The 21,003-nt window shown below is 40.6% G+C and overlaps 1 protein-coding gene across 6 annotated transcripts in view; it reads left to right on the forward strand.

Annotated features, from left to right (window-relative positions):
• DIP2C (disco interacting protein 2 homolog C) overlaps window positions 1–21,003 on the forward strand; it is a 330,556-nt gene that overhangs the window by 288,747 nt on the left and 20,806 nt on the right. For 4 of the 6 annotated variants that reach the window (XM_075746603.1, XM_075746604.1, XM_075746606.1 and 1 more), the window contains 4 exons: window positions 114–282; window positions 1,240–1,410; window positions 10,147–10,176; window positions 11,884–11,945. In XM_075746603.1, the coding sequence (XP_075602718.1) occupies window positions 114–282; window positions 1,240–1,410; window positions 10,147–10,176; window positions 11,884–11,945 (432 nt within the window). The remainder of the gene's footprint in view (window positions 1–113; window positions 283–1,239; window positions 1,411–10,146; window positions 10,177–11,883; window positions 11,946–21,003) is intronic. The other 2 variants (XM_075746605.1, XM_075746607.1) reach the window with 1 other exon arrangement.

Consider the following 21,003-nt stretch of genomic DNA (forward strand, 5'->3'; position numbering starts at 1 on the left):
TTACGTGGTTCATCCAGCACTGTGATAAACTTGGTATTGTAGTACCTCATAGCTTGTAAGCATCTGTGGACACAGGCGTTCAGCATGTGTTAATGAATCTTGTGTCTTTACAGCGTTTATTCAGGACACCAGTCTATTTTGATTCCTCCCTCAGAACTGGAGACCAATCCCGCTCTGTGGCTTCTTGCCGTGAGTCAGTACAAAGTGAGAGACACTTTTTGTTCCTATTCAGTCATGGAACTTTGTACTAAGGGACTCGGTTCACAAACAGAGTCGCTGAAGGTGAGTAATTCTGTCGTCCTGCACAACCTGCCACCTGCACGGTGGTGTTTGAGAGCCTTCCCTGCCGTGAACAGCTATGCTAAATGTCTGCAGCGAGGAGAAAACCATCAGAGGGCAAGGGCAGCTTCCACAGAACCGAAGTTCTTCCTTGCCAAAGGCTATATATGAATATCAGCCATTCTCTTTCAGATCACAGGGCTTTTAAAGCCTGTGGAAAGGCTTTTATTTACCTAAGCTTTCTGATCTGTGTTGCAGCCTGTCTTGATAGGCAAGTGTTGGACAACAGGTGTAAATATCCAAAAGGCCCGAGGAGTATTATATTGTATATTATGTTTTATGAATTCCCTGATTATATGAAGTACAAGTTTGGTTTTGGCCCCTGTAGTTAAATAATCACATACTTAAAAGCACCGTATTATTTTAACTGGATTGTCCTCATCGTACGGGGAGGGGGAGATGTGTATATCTTCTTTTTTTTTTCCCACCAGAATTAAAAGCCAGGTAGGCAGTTATATTTCTGAAATCATCTAGAATTTCCAATATGCTACTGAAATAAATTAGATCTTGGGATACTGATATTTATGATGTCTCCAGCCCTTACCCTGCTCACTTAATAATTTCCTAATCAGTTTTTCCAAGGCTAGACACTGCTTCCTGTTTGCTATTATTCACTGGCTTTCTGAACTAATATTGGGAAACAGCATTCCCTCCCTTCAGAATTAGCATACTCATCTCTTCCTATGGGCTAATTTTGAGAGGATACGCTCTTCTACAGCTATTAGACTGTCATCTGGCCATCCGACCTCCAGGAAAGATGGAAATGATACTGGCACCTTAGCCTTTATTCCACTATTCCTCTTGAATCATAATACCTCCATAATACACTTAAGTCCTACTAAGTGTTTTTCATTAAATCTCTCCATTTTTGGCCTTTGTTACATTTTAACTTCTTTTTAGGCAAGGGGACTGGACCTTTCACGTGTACGGACGTGTGTAGTAGTGGCTGAAGAACGACCTCGGATAGCTCTTACTCAGTCATTTTCAAAATTATTTAAAGACCTTGGTCTCCATCCACGGGCTGTCAGCACATCACTTGGCTGTAGAGTTAACCTGGCAATATGTTTACAGGTAAGATTTTTCATTCCTTAAGCTCAAAGTTGTTTTAAGAAAATGGTTTTCAGTAAGAAGCGTTCATTGTATTTCCTTTGGCTGCTTGGTTGTAGAGACGTGAAGAAAATGCATGTGGTAGTTAATGTTCTTGCATACGCAGGTAGTAAATTTCTGTTAAATTCATCCCTCTCATGTTGCAATCATAGCATTTATTCTGCCCATGAATATAGTAATTCAGAAGAGCACATGGTAGTGACAGAATGTACTCCAAAAATAGTATTTAGTCATGTAATGTAAAATCCAGTATCCTAGTGCTTACTTTATTATGTTACAAAATTCCTTCTGTTTATAAAAGAATTCCAACCGTTACTTAATTAACTAGATAGATTTTCTGCACACAGTTTATTGCTTACAACAGAAAATTATTTTCATACATCTCCTTCATTCTATTTTGATCCACTAATCGTAAGAAAGTACCCAGGGATAATATAGGATTTAACTTGCATTCTCCAGGAATCTTTATTGAGGCATGATTTTAAGGACAGATGGGGCACCGTAGCTATCTGGTCTGAATTCCTGAATAGCATCTAGGTTTTAGTAATGATAACTACACCAAGCAAATACTTTTAGGCTGATCTACAGTACATTATTTTATCTTTCAGGACTTTGAGTGATGAAAGTTAACTTGCTTTTTTATAAGGTGTTCAATTTTTAATTAATTTTGCCTTATATCTAGTTGAAATTTTTCTGGCATTAGATTCAGTCATTTTTTATTTTATTACATTTTTCTAATCTAGAATAAAGAATCTCATTTCTATCATGACTCATACACATCTTAAAGAATATCATAAGATAAAGTTAAGATAAAATAAGGTAAGATAAAAATCTTAAGATAAAGAGTCATAACACATGCTTTCCTGATCTGTGTCTCATTTTTGTCACTTCTGATCTCTTTCTACCTTCCAAATGTGGTATCAAAACTTCACATATTATTCCTGTAATAATGCCATAGGTGTCCAACTCAGACTTAATATGATTTCTGACTTAATAATCTTTTAAAATAATACAAGAATCATCTTCTGCATTGGCAGCTGCATTGGCTGGGAAGTTCCATATCCATTTGGTCACCTACCATCTCTCTAACCCCTTCAGAGTCACCGTTTGCCTACTATAAGTTGCCTGTACTCTATATGGTGCATCCCACATTTCGGATCTGGCAGTTACCCCTAGTTTGCGTTAAAGGATTTCTCACGCATGTAACGGGCTTAATTGCTGAGGTGTGGAAGCCATAACAGATCTTCTCAGTGACACTATAAATAAGGCATTTGCTATTCTTTTCCTGATTGTAAATGCAAAGATTTTTTAATTTTATCCAAAAAATGTGACAAATACAGGTGATGGGTTCAGCACAAACCAATATGTCCGTGTGTTATGCCTGCATTAGCCTCTTGCCCTTTTCAACATCACCAAAGAATCCTGGCTTTCATCAGAGCTTGGCTAAAAGTGACCTTGTAGTTCAGCCTGGTACCAGAATATGAATACAAGAGGTATGCCACATCTCCAGTACTGCTTGCTTTCTCTCTGACTACCAGCAGAGTATCCCTTCAGCCCAGGCTGACATCATTATCATAATTATTATTATTATTATTATTATTACTACTACTACTACTACTACTACTATTATTAAACATATGACAAGGCAAAGCTGAGCAGGGTTAAAAGTCATTCTGTGTCCCAGAGGTAGAGTTCTTCAGTTTGACATTCTGTAATTACTGCCATAAATGTTCTTCAGGAATAAAAGTTTAAGAAAATCACCTGTTGTGTCAAAAGCAGCGCTTGAATCCTTCAGAACAGTTTTACCCTATGTGGTGGGTTGACCCTGGCTGGGGGCCAGGTACCCACCAGAGCCGCTGTATCACTCCCCTCATTCACCAGACAGGGGAGAAAAGGTATAATGAAAAGCTTGTGGGTCGAGATAAGGACAGGGAGAGATCACTCACTAATTATCGTCACGAGCAAAACAGACCGAACTTAGAGAGGGAATTCATCTAATTTATTACTAAGCAAAAGAGAGTAGAGGAATGAGAAATAAAACCAAATCTTAAAACACCTCCCCCCACCCCTCCCATCTTCCCGGGCTCAACTTCACTCCCGGCTTCAACCTCCGCCCCCCTCAGCGGCACAGGGGGACGGGGAGTGGGGGTTACGGTCAGTTCATCACAAGTTGTTTCTGCCGCTTCTTCCTCCTCAGGGGGAGGACTCCTCTCATCATTCCCCTGCTCCAACATGGAGTCCCTCTCACGGGAGACAGTCCTTCATGAACTGCTCCAACGTGAGTCTCTCCCACGGGCTACAGTCCCTCACAAACTGCTCCGGCGTGGGTCTCTCCCACGGGGTGCAGACCTTCAGGAGCAAACTGCTCCAGCGTGGGTCCCCCACGGGGTCACAAGTCCTGTCAGCAAACCTGCTCTGGCGTGGGCTCCTCTCTCCACAGGTCCACAGGTCCTGCCAGGAGCTTGCTCCAGCGTGGGCTTTCCATGGGCCACAGCCTCCTTTGGGTGCCTCCACCTGCTCTGGCGTGGGGTCCTCCATGGGCTGCAGGTGGAATCTCTACACCCCCTCATCCCCCCTCCATGGGCTGCAGGGGGACAGCCTGCTTCACCATGGTCTTCACCATGGGCTGCATGGGGATCTCTGCTCTGGTGCCTGGAGCACCTCCTGCCCCTCCTTCTGCACTGACCTTGGTGTCTGCAGAGTTTCTTACATCTTCTCACTCCTCTCTCCAGCTGCAAAAGCTCACTCTCTAGCTGTTTTTTTTCCTTCTTAAATATGTTATCACAGAGGCACTGATGGGCTTGGCCTTGGCCAGCGGCGGGTCCGTCTTGGAGCCGGCTGGCATTGGCTCTATCAGACACAGGGGAAGCTTCTAGCAGCTTCTCACAGAAGCCACCCCTGTAGCCCCCCCGCTACCAAAACCTCGCCACGCAAACCCAACACACCCTAATAAAACTTAATAGTCCTAAGAGAAAAATACATCTTGTAGGTTAGAAACGGCTATGAACTTAAGCGGCATCTTCCCCCATATTCCTGTCATGGATTTGATACAAAAAGTACTGACTGAGATTTTAAAATCTCTTCTACTGGATGCTTCTTTGCAAGAATACAGGCCTCTTCATTTCTTTCTCCGTATCTGGAGTCCTGGGTGATGACAAGGCAGAGAGGACAACTCAGAAAACATCTAGGATATCTGTAGGCAGTCCTACCTGAGGCAGCACAATTTGGACGGGACCAGTTTAGGCCAGTTAGTAGGTGTAGGTTGGTGTGCTTTCCCAGTCAGCAACACAGCCAAGGTGAAACACAGCAGGCAGCAAGGATACCGGCAGCTTTCCCTCAAGTCAAAAAGGAAAACAGAGGAGAAGGAGATGAACTCGTTGCTCGGTAGCAAGAGTTTTCTCATTTGCTCCTGTATCTTTTGCCCTTTTGAAGTGCCCATGGGATGTCTTTTACAGACGAGGTGCAGGAGGGAAGTGACGGCACACCTTCATGGCCGACTGCTCTGACTTTCCCGACAGATCAGGATGGGGGCCCATCAGCTCCCCCCTGCAGCTGTAGTGGAGCTGCTTCTGAAAAATAACTTAACTTCCCTGGCTTCTGGGCTCTGGAGGGACCAGGCATGAAGGATGCTGTAGATAACAAGGACAGATTAGCTGCTAAAGTTTGCTTGCCACCAATGAAGATCTCCATTTCAGGCTTGCAGTGATCTCTGGACTGTTCATGGTGGCTGTTTCACTTAGGAGATAAGTCATTTGTTCAGGACAAGTAGTAAAACCAGGGAATGACACTAAGCAGCAGTAAGCCAACTTCAATGCCGAAGTCTGCCTCACTGGAAGTAATATTGTACTGGGTCTGCCTGGGATGGAGTTAACTATTTTCATAGCAGCCCATATGGAGCTGTGTTTTGGATGTGGGACTGAAATAGTGCTGATAGCACAGCAGTGGTTTAGCTGTTGCTGATCAGCACTGCACAGCATTAAGACTTTCCCTGTTTCCCACTCTGCCTACCACCCCACTGCCCCCAGCGAGGAGGCTGGGAGGGGACACAGCCGGGACCGCCGACCCCAGCTGACCTGGGCTAACCCATACCGTATAGTGCCATGCTTGGCATTAAAAAAGGGGGGGTTGCTCAGAAATTGGCCGGGCATCATTCTGCTTGTGGGAGGTGCTGAGCGATTGCTTTTGCAAGGCTTGGGTTTGTTTTTTTTTTTCTTTCCTTCACTTAGTAAACTCACTTTATCTCAACCCACTGTTTTTCTTGCTGTTGCTTTTCTTACTCTCTCCTGTGTCCCACCAGGAGGGGAGTGAGCAAGCGGCTGGGTGGGTGCTTAGCTGCTGCCTGGGTCAACCCACGACAAACGTGCAGGAAAGCCGAACGCACTGAGAGAAATTGAAAGTCCTAATCAGCATGTAGTTAGGCTGGATTTTTGCTTGACAATGTATATCTGCCTTTTGATTGTGTTAACTCCTTAGCTGAAGTTGGCTTCTTAGATGGTTCTTTACAGAAATTCTTGAAAGAGTTACTGAATCAAACTGTAAAAGTGGATAGCTCTCAAAAGGAATATTATTAATGATACTGACTATGAATTTAGGAACAGCACAAAATGAGAGCCTTGAGTGAGGTAATTAACAGCCTGGCTGATCATATAGCTTAGTGTCAGGCTTCATTGAGTTCTACTAAGATGTTGCATCTTGGTCCATAGGACAAACTAAAAGCCGTTCACTGTCTAGTGTGGAATGAAGAAAAGCCATTTCAGAACAGGCTATATTTATTAATGTTACCATTCCAAGTGAAATGGGTTTTGAAGCATTTAAGCCGAGAGTAGTTTGGCAAGTTTTAAAGGGGTTTGAAAAATTACTAAAGATGTTAGTTACAAGCATCACTGCAAAACGTCATTTTGGTAGAGAATATAAAGATACAAGATTGCATCCTTTGAAGCATCTGGTAGTAGACACTGCCAAAGACCGTATATTGAATTAGACTGAATGCTCTTTCCAAACTGTCTGGAAGTTTATGGCTAGTGATATTCTGGAATAGCTTGTGGGCTATTCTGTTTTCTGGGCTGAGGAACAGAATGGATTTTAATCCTTGGTCAGCATTATGTTCCTGAAATTAGCATTGTCTGCAATATAGTCCAGAAATGGGTCATGATTTCTGGATTCTTCACACTGCATAAAAATACTTCTAAAGATACTGAGTCAATAGCATCTGCCTTTTTGCTTTTTTTCTTCCAAGTTGTGTCATCCATGAGATTAGCGTGTGGTTCCTGGAACAACATCTTCCACAGGGATAACTGTGATCCAGCCTATTCTACGTTCTTTCTAAAATATGTATCTACTAACCACCTTTCTAAACATATCTCAATATTCAGCTATTGACCCTTACCAGCAAAAAGCCTATCCAGGCTTTCTTCTCTATGGGCTGCCTCTAATGCAGCTTGGATGTGATCTTTGATACCTTCCTCACTTCATTTCCAATTTTTTGGACAAATTTAAGACTCAAGTGTTTCAGGGGAAAGGTATCCTGATTTTTCCAAAGCTTTTACTGTTGTTGCCCCCTCCAAAAAGAAGAGGGGGGGGTGTACATGTGTGTGTGTGTCTGTGTTCATATTCGTAGCAGAATTTGACCTTTTATTAAAGATTACTTTAAAAAGGAAATCGTTGAGATAATCCCTTTGGTACAAAAGAGCCTTAGTCTACCAAATGAATCTTAATTTCAGGATTAGGATCACTGACAGACTCATGCATTGTTATTTATATTCATTTCCTCTCAATTTTAGAGAAAATTTACTATGTTTCTTTTGATGTAATCATTTTGGACTAGATTTTTAGAGGTGTGCTTCAGAAAATAAATAATTCTCTCCGTCTTTAGGCCCTTAAATACCATTAATATCTGACCTTCTATGGCTGTATAGGCACAATAATGGTCCAGGGATTTCCGAGATGAAAAGATTGCATCCAGCGTATTTCAATTCTCATTATCTAGGATCTTAGCATTCTCAAGAGAGAGAGAAAAATAGATATGAAAAGTAGCTTGTTTCTTACAACAGCACAGATGGTTCTCTAGGATTTTAGCTAATTTCCATTTAAACACTTGAAATAAATATTTTCATTTTATTCAACCTGCTACTCAATTTCAGTTGAGGAAAAACTTCTAGAAGTTGTTCATTTTCCTTAGTTAACCCTGAAAATGTACTAACAAATCTGCCCAACCTAGGGCAGGAGAGCAGGATTCATCTTGCTTCTTTGACATCACCTTTAAGTTACATGGCAAGGTTAAGTGAGTTATCCAATATCCATCTGTAGTCAGTAGAACCAAAGCAATATTTCCAAAGAAAGCTTCATTCAGACTATCTTAGGTGCCCGTCTTGGGATGGATTCATCACCATCAGGAGATACCTCTTACCTTATATTGCACACTTTCGTCTTTGATGACTGAAGTTAGATGAAATGAATCCTTCCTTCACTGTCTAGCAAAGGGAACTTTGTTAGTAAATTTAGGGCTTAAAGCTAATAGTTCTTTTTACTTAGTGATAGATCACACTTTTTGAGCATCTTCTGTATCAAAAGTAATTAGGGATAGCTCTGCAAAGAGTGCAACAGGAGACTGTGCACTTTATCAGAGGTATGATTCACACTTCACGATGTATTACAGCTCTGGGTGAGTTCCCTCAGATTCTGTGTTTTCCCACCTTTACTATGAGTCATGCCATGAAGTTCTTTTCACAGCTCCAGCTGCTGTGCTTGCGTACATGAGATTGTTAAGTGTACATCAAAAATTCCATTTCTGAGCATCACTGGAGCAGAAGTAGACTCAGAGTAAACATTGAGGCCACATCCTTAGACAGCAAAACAAACCCCAAAACAACAGTTATTTTTAAATTCTTAGGACAATTCTGATTGCCTAGTTCCTGGTTTTTAACTCTGGGGAGGGAAGCAGGGGAGAGTGTGCAGCTTGGCCTTTGACTTCAGTGGAAATTGGGTACAGGCTGAGTGCTGGCACATGCTCATCCCTGCTGCTGACTTGTTGGAGTAGTCCTCTGTGCAGTTCTCTGTTTTCCCAGAGAAGAAAAGGCTGGCATATTGCAGAGGTTTGCACGGACCAGGGATAGTTCACTGGTGGTAGCTTATGCATGGGCAGGAGATATGTTCAGTCCAAGGGATGTGACTTACGATGCACCTGGTTTCAACAGAAAGTGAACCTGGTTTCAACAGAAAGTGATGTTTGGCCCATTTTATTTCCTTGACCACTACCTAGCATGTCCTTAGTAAGTAGCAGATACAACAGAAGTCATGTTGGTTTTTCCTGTTACCAGCACCATAGATGCTCTCTGTCTCACAAAACAAATGTGCACAGACAAACTGAGTCAGTCACTCTGGTCTCGGCTAAGATTCTGCTTCTTCTGAAACCCTTTCAGAGTATCTCAGCTGCAGCTGGCCACAGCAGGACAATGCTGAGGCTTCAACTGCTGTGTCTCAAGCCCTTCCTTAGGTAAAAGCCATATGAGGCTCCGGTACTCTCAAAGTCCTCGCTGGACCTGCAGTATAGTCACGAACAATGAATTATGTAACTGATGGATTTCAGCAATTCTCCTGCTTTCTTGCAGTTCCACTGCAGTGTTCAACCTGAATTATTAGTAATATTTCTATTTTGGGGCAGCAATGTAATAAGCAGATCCATCCTATTTTTTTAAATGCTTCATGTTCCCCCACATCCAAAATAAACCTATTTTAAGATGCTGCTGTGGCAGCTTCCTGTAGTCTTTAACTTTGCTGGAATTCAGAAGTTTGATGAGAGAGACGTGGGACGCCAGTGCTCTCAGAGCTGTTTATTTTCACAAGTTGTAGAGCAAGTCCCACTGCAGCCGTCTGGGGGTAGATGCTCCACATGACTGTAGCAGCTTTGGACTAGTCATCAATGTGTTTGGTCTTTTTGCTGCATTATTGATCGTGGTGGAGAATTGATGGGGTTTTATCGGCTTTTAATTTTACTGTTCTTTATATGTGTTACACTGTTTATCATAGCAAATAGACTAAGAATGAAGAATTGTTGAACTATGAAGTTACTCCATTTAGTTACGGTCTTCCAGTAATTAGGTTGTGCACAAAGCCTTGATTTTATTCCACTTTAGGAGCAGGTTAATCTGTATGAAACAAGGTGTAAGTATCTTTCTCTGTTGTATACTAATTATTTTTTTTCCAAAAAGAGAGCTTACTTTTGATTTCCAGAGGACATCGCTTACAAACTTCTTTTACTAGTGAAATGGCAGACCTGGAACCCCTGTCTCAATGGATGTGCCTTAAAATAGCAGGGCCATAATGTTTACTGACTTCTTCACCAAAATCAACAAAAAAATCAGTATGCTAGACACATGTTTTCCACTAACAACGTTGTCTGTAGTGTCCTAAAACCATTTAAGTCTGTTTGTCCAAGGTTAGCAGTCTACAGCTGTCTCTTCTGTTGCTCTACTAAAATGTTGACACCTCATTTTTTACTTTTTTTAACCTTTAATGGTATAATGGTTAATTTGTAAGATTCCTGTATTTGACATTGTTTTTCTTTTTATTTTACTCCCTGCTTTTTGCATTCTCCTCTTTTTTTTTCTCCCACCCTTCATTCCCATTTTTTTTATTATTATTTTTGTCTTGTGTTACCTTCTTTCCTTCTCTCCCTCATCCCTGCTATTCCTGCTGCTATAGCCTCACAGGCTGGGGAAGCTGGCCGAGCAGGTAGGGGATTTTCATGTTCCCTCAATACCCACCTATCAGCTTCCAACAGTGGGACAGACTAGAAATTGAGTCTGGAGATTTGGGGATTTTGAGATCCTTCTATGAAATTATGAACAAGTCCAGTAGAGCTTTATCTGGATGCAGGTTTCATCAAATATTAGCTGTCTGTTGTAACTATTCCATTCACACTGAAAGTAATAAATACCATAGTGATTGTCTTTCTTTGATTTTCAAACTTGACCGTTTCCATTATTTTATAAATCAATTCAGGTTTAGTTTTATTTTTAAAGATAACCAATTTTTCCTTGGTTTTGTTTTTTTTTTTAACATTGCATATATTTCAAATAAGTTCTCCACTCAGCACTAGTCTGTTACACTGCTGAGTTTACTAGTAGACTGAAAATCGTGTTGTTAATAGCTAGAGAGGATATTGTATCTTGTATTGTGTATAACAAGCTAAAGAGGCTAACATGCATGTGCAGCTCTATTACTCTTTTTCTCCTCTGGTGGTGGGTCACTATCAGTATCTGTACAGTAAGTATCAATTGGTAATGGTAACTCTTTCCCCTTTTAGATACAAAAATTATCTATTTGTGGAACTCCATCACAATTTTTAGTGCTCAACAAATTGTGGAACTACCAGCCGGCATTGTGGAAATGCAAAATTTAGCCCTAGACGTTCCTAATACAAAGAATTATACTCTATAATAATTCTTTCCCAAATGGCAAAGAAATCATTGGGAGTTGATGCTGTCTGCTGTTTTAAGTAGAAAACGTCTAAATAACTGATAAAGGAGTTCCTACACCTGTAGATTGCCAGGGTTAGGTGAATTTATCTGCTGGGAAAAAAAAATTTCCAAAGTTCCAGTGTTCCAAAATGGAGTTGTGCTTTTCTTTTAGCTTCCTGCTTGGCAGTGATGGGAGGTATGCAGCAGAGAAAAGAGCCCTAGACCAGAGCATTGACCATTCACATGATGTTCAGTGGTGAGGAGTTTGAAGTTTCGTATAAGGGAAGATCGTAGCAGGTTACAAAACTGCAGCAAAGCTGTGGGTGGAAGGGCTTAAAAGATGGTATCATCTCTGTATGAAAGGAAACTAAAATTAATCTACTGCTTTTCAAGTAACTAAATATTATGACATAAAGCAGGGATTTAAATTATGCAGTGGAAGACTGAAAAGAAACAGAATAATTGCTTACAGACCTTCAGTCCACATTGGTTCATGTCATGCGTGCTACCTTTCTATCTTTAGCTTCAAGTATATTCTCTGTTGCATGTATGGAAGACTCTCAGTAAACCATGCTTCACATTCCTGACCATGTGCTTCTGCCATTAAACTGTGTCTCCTCAGCAATTTCCGCGTTCCTTTATATGGCAAAATGTGTTTAACATTTTTTGTGTGTATCCACGTGCTGATTACTTGGCCTTTTGTAGCAAAAAAACCCTATGTTGACATGTGTTTGGTTAAGTAGTATGGCCGCTTGATGTTTTTCTGAACTCCGAGGTAATAAGTACCTGGCGGTAGGTATGTTTTCCGGTGCTCTTTCTGATTCTGTAAAGCTGAGCTTTGTTTGATGAATAGTTTAATGATAACTTGTCATTTGATTAGCATAATTAGCAGGGAAATGAACGTTCGGTTATTTGGGGGGTAAAACTCTTTTCTTCTCTCAACCTTCAGGTTCTGATTAGCTGATGTTGTTGTTTACAGGGAACATCTGGACCAGATCCCACCACAGTGTATGTTGATATGAGGGCACTGAGGCATGACAGGTCGGAACCACCTTTTTCTTTTTCTCTACACACAATTAACAGAGTTTCTAGAAAGAGAGTTACTTCAGCACACCTCCTGGTCCCTGAAAACCCTTGTTATTCTCATAAATAATTTGTTCTAACTCCTACCAGCAAGCAGACATAGACATTTTTATTAGTCAGTTAATTAATTTTACCCTTGATAAAACTGAAGCATCTGACATAGCCATTGCAAAGACGACCAAAATTCCCTGCTTGTATTGCATTCCGGGTTTCTTGACACTTGTTTCAGGTGGTACAGCCTAGCTGGTCCCTAAGAAGTGGAGTCCCCTTGGGCCTCTTAGCTTCACGGAGGTTCTTCTCCTGCATTGGCAACTGTTAGCCAGTGAGGAGACTGTGGGGGGATTTTGCTGTAATTTTTAGTGCTGCAGGACTGTGAGGGAATGGATTATTGACTGTAGCCATTGTGAGCAACCACATTCTGTAACTGTGGGCATTTTCTAGTTCTGTCTGTGATGTTAGATACCTATACAAAAAGCGAGAACTAAAATTCACCACTAGTGGTATCAAGGAGATGTCTGAAATCTTCTGGTTGGAGTGAAACTTGCAATTTTATGTGTAATTTTAGAGAATACCCATGCACATATAGTTCAGTTTTCCAATACTCTGGTCAAAACAAAAAGTTTTCTGTTAACTCTGGAAAAGATGAAGATTTAATTAACAGCACACACCAGCCCTGGTACCTAAAAAATCATTATCCAAATAAGGTGCGTTTGTCATTTGTTTTGGTGTGGTTTTTTTCTTTCTCTTTTTTTTTCCTTTCATCCTTCTTAAAAGCTTAACAGATAATTTGTTCCCCTTAGGTGGATACGAACTTTGTCTATATCAAAGTGACCGGCTTGGCTTGCAGGGTGCAGACCTCAGGCCACTGCAGGCCCCAATTATCCTCTAGATAGTTATGTCAGATTTAGAGATAGATATTGTAGCACGTGGAGTTTGGTGGAAGAAAGGAGATGGCAAGATACTTGACTCTCTCACCATTTCTTTATTCCTTTTGCACACCATGTTACCAATAATATAATGCTCATGTTTGATCCATCCCTTGGGATACTAACTGTCTGCATGACCAAGGCATAGAAAACTTGGTCTTCCTGGCTCAGCAACTGTGGTACTATGTAGACATGGTCCGTGCTCATACCCAACCCAGTGAATAAAAAAGGCCTTTTTTAAAAAAAGGTGTTATTGTTATGTGAGCTTTGCATTGCACTTTTGAAAGGGGATTTACTTGAGAAGTTGAATGATTTATGTTGTAAAAAAGAAACACAAAAAGTGGAGCATTTCTTTACCTAAGAGCAGAGCAAACACTGTGAGCAGGACAGATCTCATCCAGCCTCAGGTGGTCTCCTAGGCTCCTTCTGCGGTCACTGGGAAGGCATGCGTACCACCAGTGTGTCGCAGCTATCATCTCAGACGTGCACTGGCATGGGATAAATTGACCGTTAAGGTACCTTTCTTTCTGTATTGATGAGGAAGGAAGCTTACATGGAAATCAAGTGTTTATTTTTTTTAATAAACACAGAAAGGTGAGACTTATTTACCCATAGTGTTTGCTCTAATCTCAGAGCTCTGAAATGGTTGAAGTTAAGTTGAACACAATGTAGATAGATATGTGTAAGCATCATTCCAGTGCAGGAGAAAGAGCTAATTAATCATTAAAAGTAAAGTTGTAGCTATAGAGGGGAAAGAAAAAAGGAAATGTAGATTAATTCCTTGTTTTGGAATTATTTTTTCCCAGAGGAGAAAGAAATTTATAGAATATTTATTGGAAGGGAAGTATATAGAAACATATATAGAAAGAGAACATAAGATTTAGAGTTAACAAAAATTATAAAAAATAACAATAAATTTGTATATATTTATATAGAAGAAGTAAGATTTGCTGTTCATAAAAGCTGCATAAACCATGAGTATACTATTTCCCTGCCTGAACATGTCATTGAGAAGTAGGCATCATTATCAAAATCAGACTTTGCAGTGTATTAATTTATATTTAGTGACTGTTTCTACAGAACATAAAAGATGATCTTTAGAGCTGGCTTTTCAGATTATAGTAATGTAGATTTTAATTTGATGGATTAAAGCTGTGCCTCATTTACTCAATCCTGTCGAATTTAGAATTAGATTCATGGGTCATAAATTAGGGGAGAAAACAACTTTATTTGACATAGTCTCTTCACACTTGCTGTTTCTAACCATTTTAGTGGAACTGAATGTCACTATTGCTTAGCATTAACTGAAAGATTGCTGTACCTAGCTGTGAGACCGTATAGTAACAACCCACCAAGTCTTTGCAGGTCAGACAGTCCCCCAACAATATGAAAAAATTACACTGTACACTTAATGTGAGAAAATTTTTTGGATATTTTTTAGTTTAGAAGATACTTTCCAGAATCTGAAAAAGACTGAACTTTTTTTTTTTTCTTGACACTTCATAGTTGCTGCAAAAAGCAGCTGTAGTTCATCTTTTTGAGATTATTCAAATCCTATTCACATCTATAAAGATTAATAATCAGTTTGAATACAATTATTTCAAGCTCATCTGGTAATTATGTGCTTGCACACTTCACAGTTTATGAGAATGTCATTGTTTGATAGCGGTTTAGATCAAAATACCTGTGCTATGTACAATTTGGATAGAGATCTAGGGGTGCTCAGTTGACCAAACTAGACATTTCCTCCCAGCTCTTGCTGGATTTGGATGGTTTGCTTCTTGGGTCAGGTTGGAGGATCTCAAACACCTTTTTGCGTGTGCCTCTGTGTGGTTTTGAGTCACCGGGCCACTGGTTTAGCTGCTGGGACTCTGCAGCTCTGGCCACAGTTGCCTGCTGAGGGAAGTGGCTGGGACCGGGCTCACCTGGAGGTTCGGGAAACTTGTGCCAAGGGATGCAACCACTCAGTAAGTGGCTGGCACCAGTTATGATGCTGGAAAAAGGCTTGATTGCCTGGCTCTGAGCACGTAGTGCTGTTTTAGATGCTACAGCTACTGCAGCAGGGTCCCTCATTGAGCTCGTGATGTGTTTGCTAGCAGTAATGAGATGACCCAGGCACCCGGTGCTGTCTCGAATGGCATTGGACACCTCTTTTTGGAAACAGTATCGTCCGAACAGCAAGAGTATACAGCTCTGGTTTGCTCTTCGTGACAATACATCAGTATTGTTGTACTTGGCATCTCATTGATTTTCTAAAAATCAGAGTGTCCTCAGGATGGCCAAGAAAGAGCGAGCAAAGATGGGCAAGTCCCACCTGGGCTGTTTGATAAAACAACAGGAGAAGACTCCTGAGTTAGCACCAGGCAGCTGATAAGCCCCTGCACTGCAGTGCAATGCAGTTTAGAGAGATTAACTCAGATCCAAAAGGCAAAATAGGTGGATTAATGCTTCACCGCACCTGAGCTGGCCTCGCAGCAGGCTGCGCTGGCATGGCACGGCTGGTCCCCTTGCTGACTCACTGTGCAACTCAGGTCATGTACATGTGCCCACGTGCATCTGCAGGGAGAGCAGATGCAACAGAACTCCAGGTATGAGCACCCTGTCGGGTCGTTGGCTGCATTTCTCTGCTCCTGCCTCAAGGAAAGCAACTTTATGTGCCCCCACCCCCCCCAAAAAAAAAGAAGAAATAGAATATATTCATATTCTTGTCATGCTGTCTAAACTGGTGGTGTTCAGATCACTCCGTTGTCAATTTAGACCAATCATGTTCTCCTCAGAAAGTTTTTCAAGTGGTAAGATACCTAAATATGCTAAAAGCTGAGAAGTGCTTGCAAGATAAAAAAGAGAAACCCTTTTCTCCTCATACCAAAACACCATATACTTGAAAAATGTTGGCTTTTATAACACTTATATGCTTTTGTAGCAGTAAAGATGTAACTTGAAAGCCCAAGTATCACGTTTATGCAGAATGTTCTAAAACAATATGTACATGTGTTTATAAAATTAAGCATGTCCAACAAAAAATATATCTCTGACATTAGCATGAAAATTTCACAGCCTCCTCATCCTTAACAGCAGGTTAGTTCTTGATAGAAAAAATATTGGGAAAATGAGCCACTTCATCAAACTGGGAATAGATCTCATGTATATTCCAAAATAAATCTTCCTTTAACATAGATGGGGCAAAAATATTTTTTAAGTGTTCTTCAGGAGGTCAGGCTGGATTTTCAAATGTTTCAATATATTTGCAAATATTCTAAAAGATATTTTTTAATAGAATCATTCAAAACTGTTTTCAAAATGTTACTGTTTAAAAATGTTGACATATTTTGACCTTTTGGAATTTTTGCTCAAATTTTTAACATAGGAAATTTTTTTCTGTGTTTCTGTATCTTTCATATTTAAAATGTTGCATAGAGGATTTCCTCAGAAGTTTTAATTACTGAGCTGAAGGATCCATCTGATGATGGCTGAGGGAGATCAATGATTTTCTCCTAAAATTGAAACTTCCTGCAAATCCAGTAAAGATAAACATCCCCTTGCATCCTGATATTGTCTTCAATAGCAAAACCTTATCCATAAAGAAAAAAAGATTACAAAAATCACTGTCCTGCCCTAAGTGAGGCAAGGAAAGCTCTACTTTGATATCAGAGTTTATTGTAAAAGGACAAAAAGTAAAAGGAAGCAAATTCAGTTCAATCTATGTCTGCCTCCGAAAGCAGGTAAAAATGTCACCAGTCGTTTTGTTCAGCAGCAGGGAGCGACAGCTTAGGAGCTCTGATGGAGTGGAGGCTTAGACTTCTAGGGGGAGAGAGCCACTAATCAACTCACATATGTATTGATGAAGATTTTGTATCATTTTGCATGCATTTGTAATAGACGGTTTCCCCTTATTTTGACTACAAATTGTGTTTAAGCTGTTATTGAACTACATCCACATTTTGTACCAAACTGGGCAAGAATGAAGACTTTCAAGCAGTGCTAGTAAACACCGTTCTCAATTTTATTTGGTACCATCTCTAGTTTCATATATGCAGGCATCCTTACCCCTCATATCCTTCTGATCCTGTCTTTAAATTCCAGTATTCCCTTTGGTGAAATAATAGGTGCATTAAATGATCATTTAAATTACTCAATTTCATCTAGTTAAGTCTGTATTTTTTCAGTAGGGTTAAAAAAATGGAGAATTTAATTTATTAAACCCTTTTGTGTTTTACTAGATTTCCTTTTGAGCTACATGTAGCGGTGAGCTGCTTGGATAATTCCTTGGTCACAGACATGGTGAGGCAGCTGGCACCAAGGAGGGAACCAAACCCAATGTAGGGTATCGCCAACTAGACTAGAAGCCCCAAGAATGTATTTGGGTTCAAGTTACTAATTTTTTAGTCTGGCTGTCATTCAATGTGTGGCTTGTGGTATCCAGACTCTCTCATTGAAGTACTCCCACTCCATCATTAGAGCAGTTATTTTAATCTGATTACCCTCTGTATTTATTAAACAAGCAGTTTGTGGAGTTGTACACATAGGTGTCTTCTCTTCTTACGTGGTCACTGACATCTGGAGTGATGCAAATCAGTGTCTTTCTTAAAAAGAAGTGACCCTTGTATATACTTATGTCATTAGCAGTCTTGATTTCTTAGGAAGTCATTTGTATGTTGTATTAAATCTTATTTTCCATTTTGGACTTTGGGAGTGTTCAGAGAGCTCTGAACTTCCATCAGACTTGCGCAGATATTGTCTCTTTGACAGAGGTGATTTTGGAGGATGGAAGCTCTGAATCTCATTCCTCAAGAAAAGAAGGGAACACTTGTAGCATTTCAAAGATACGTGAAAACAGTTACTTAGGATTTATTTTTATAGATTATTTATACACTGAGCCCAGTCTGAAATGCAGGCTCTGTCAAAAGGAATCAGTTAAGGCTTTGGCTTTATTTTAATATATTCCAGCATTTCAGACTTCGTGCAGGAAAAGAAAAACAGCCTTTTATTCTGGCTGTCAATTGTTTATCCGTCTCCTCCATGTTTTACTGAAACTTTCATGTTGTGTATACACTGGTTTGGGTAATACCAAGCAACAAAGCCACGGGAGCTTTTTTTCTAATTCTCAAACACTTCTACTCCATCTACTTTGAAAAATACTCTTATTATAGGGTTACCAGACAAAAGAACTACTTAGCTAAATTATTATCTAAGCTATAGCCGCAGCAGTGCTCCGTAGCACAGTCACGGCATGGAGGATAACCATTTTATGGTCACGTAGTAGGGAAAAGAGGCTGGGGGGGATATATGTCAGCAGGAGACATGCTAATGGCAAGTGACAGTAAAATAGTTACCTTTTGTGAAACCTTAATTGATTAATCATACTTGAAAGCCATTTGCCAATGGTAGCAAGAGAGAAACTTTGCAGAGCGCTCCCTGATGCGCTGAGGAGCAGTGCTTTTTCCAGCCCTTGTAATGGGTTACAGCGTACAGAGCCCAGTCGCAGGTTACAGAAAATCCCAGTCCTCAATTATTCACTCTGTGTGGGGTCCAGAGCGGTAATTAAAATCTATTATTGCCTCCTTTGACATACAGCCACCTTTTTCCTTGAGTAGGTAAAGTATGTGGAGTATTTTGAGGTTTGGAGTGCTCTGTAGCTGGTGAGGAGTTCAAAACACAGACCTCACAAGTCATTGGCCTCAGAAAGCCACTCGTGCTTTATACCCAGCGAGCTCTTTTACAGATTGAATTGTGTCGGGTGCTACCTCCAGCAGCGCCATGCCAGTCCTCCGGAGCTTCGAGGATCTTCTCGAGTGGGTGGCTCTAATTCCAGGTTTCACACATTTTGTTTTTTAGATTGTCTGTTGCTTTAGCTATTGGGGGTTTTCCTGTTATCACAGAAACAGGTTTTTCATGGAAAAGAGGAAAAGCCTTTCACCCCTGTGAAGTCAGTAGAAGAGGTAACTCAGCTGGGAGGAGGAGGGGTTGAAGTCTTCAAAATAAAACCTAAGTCACTCAGAGTTTTAAGTGTGGTAAGTGACAATGCAGTTTGATTTTACGGAGTCTTTGTAGAAACATGGCTTCAGGGCATTTTACCCATTAACTTAGAGAATCTCATGGGTGAGTTTAAGCTGTCTGTAATGGTACTGCTAAAACTCTCCTCGTTCCTCATGTTTTTGCTCAGGAGAAGATATAGCCTTGGCCTTCTAGTGGCACTGTGTTTTGTTTCTGCCAGGCAAACACTGCTGTCTCAAAAATCCCATTGGCACTTTTTTCTGATCTATGGGAAGCAAATCTCCCACAAAGAAAAATTAATTCCAGATGATTAGCATCATATCAACACTTCCAATTCTGATTTAGAGAAGTTCTGGTCTGTCTAGCGTGGAGGAACGTTTCCTCTCTTGCTGTTACCACCTGTGTCAGGGGATGAACCAAGAGACTTGTTCAACTTCTGTGCGCTGGATAGTCAGTGATTAGGAATAAAGCTGACGACCTGGGAAACTGAAGAGGAGCAAATTGTTCAGAGCATCATCTAAGGGATTGTACTGTTTATGTATGGGGATCTAGAGTTGTAATCAAATTTGTAAATATACCTATTATTAAAGTTTTGAAAGATGCTTCATGTTTCCACGCATAAAGCAACTTCTGTTGCAGAGCAGAAGAAAGGGAAAAGCATCCACTGACATTCAGATGGGAAATCACCCCCTCTTGTCCCAGTCAGTCTGAGCTGTGAGACTAAACTCAGGGGGTGGGAGCCCTACAAAGCAATTTCTGTGCTTTCTAAGGAAAGATTACTAGCTCTTGAAGAATTTCCTCCCTTGAAGCAAGTTTATTTCTTCTTTGATAAAGTCATCTTCAAGGGATCAGAATGTTATGATGTTAGTGGAGCACAACAGTAAGAGTTGGCTCTAAATGTAGTTTTTGAAAGAGGATGTGGTTTAGCATACTTTAACTACAAATCAAGAAATTCCAGTTATATTTTCCTGGAGGGCTTAGGGGAAAGAGAATACTGTCATGTGTTCCAAGTAAGACGAAGACAAAGGGAAAACAAAAAGCCATAGCTTTCCAGGAAAGCAGGTGTACTGCAGTTGTACATTTGTGCAATGGTTTGCAAGTGCCATTTGCATGTGATTCTTCAAACACGAGTAAAAGAACTAGATGGAAAATGGGTCCATTTTTGTTTGTTTTTAGAAACCAGTTTTGAATTTCCTAATAATATTCCAGCTTATTAAAATCCACCAACTTTTTTTTCCTTAAGAATGTCTGATACTGTTTTAAAAAAAAGGGATTTCCCCTTTCAGAGTATGCTGAGCTTCTTTGTTGTTACAGGTCCTTCTCTTTCAATCATGCTCCTTACAGAAGCTGGGACTTGATAAAGCAAGCTGGCTGCTCACATTTCTGAGGAAGATTTATTAGAAATTCTTCCTTTTTTTCCGTACAAGCCATACTTCTTTCTTTCTTTCCCCCAGAGTTTGCAATGAGTCTAAGCATACACTTAGAAGAATGTCTTAAAATAATGGAATTTTCATTATTCCATTTTCTTTACAGAGAAAATGTATTACTTATTTGATTTTTACAGATAGTGTATTCTGAAACGTGATGTGTTTTGTTTCCCTCATTTTGGTATATACTACTAATGGAGCACTAAACAGTGATTTTTTAGAAATGCCCAGAGTGATCATCATAGAGTACATTCACTGTTGCAGCAGAGGAGGAAAAAGCGCTGCTTTGCCATACTGCTACCTTAGAGCGCATTTCACAATAGAGGCACCTGCTTTCAAAGGAAAAACATTTCGTGAATACATGTGAAATTTGGAGCAAGCCTTTGTAGCTTCTGTAGACCTAGCCACAGACTGTGGTGTGCTATAAGACATGGAGCTCCCAAAGGGCTTTCCACCCCTCTTTCCTTTCCCCTCTTCTCCTGCCAGCCCTTGCAGGAGGACAGGGCCTTTGCTGTCCCACACGCTGACTGGTTTTGCCACGAAGAGTTCAGCAGAGGGTGCTGTGCTGGCGTTTCCCCGTGGGAAATGGGCTCTGTCACCTTTGGGACCAACTCCAGCATTGCTAGCCTCAGGCACTCCTTCGGCTCCTGTCAGTGGGGTCTCTGGCTG

Source organism: Balearica regulorum, chromosome 2, assembly GCF_011004875.1.
Source record: "Balearica regulorum gibbericeps isolate bBalReg1 chromosome 2, bBalReg1.pri, whole genome shotgun sequence".
Taxonomy (NCBI): Eukaryota; Metazoa; Chordata; class Aves; order Gruiformes; family Gruidae; genus Balearica; species Balearica regulorum.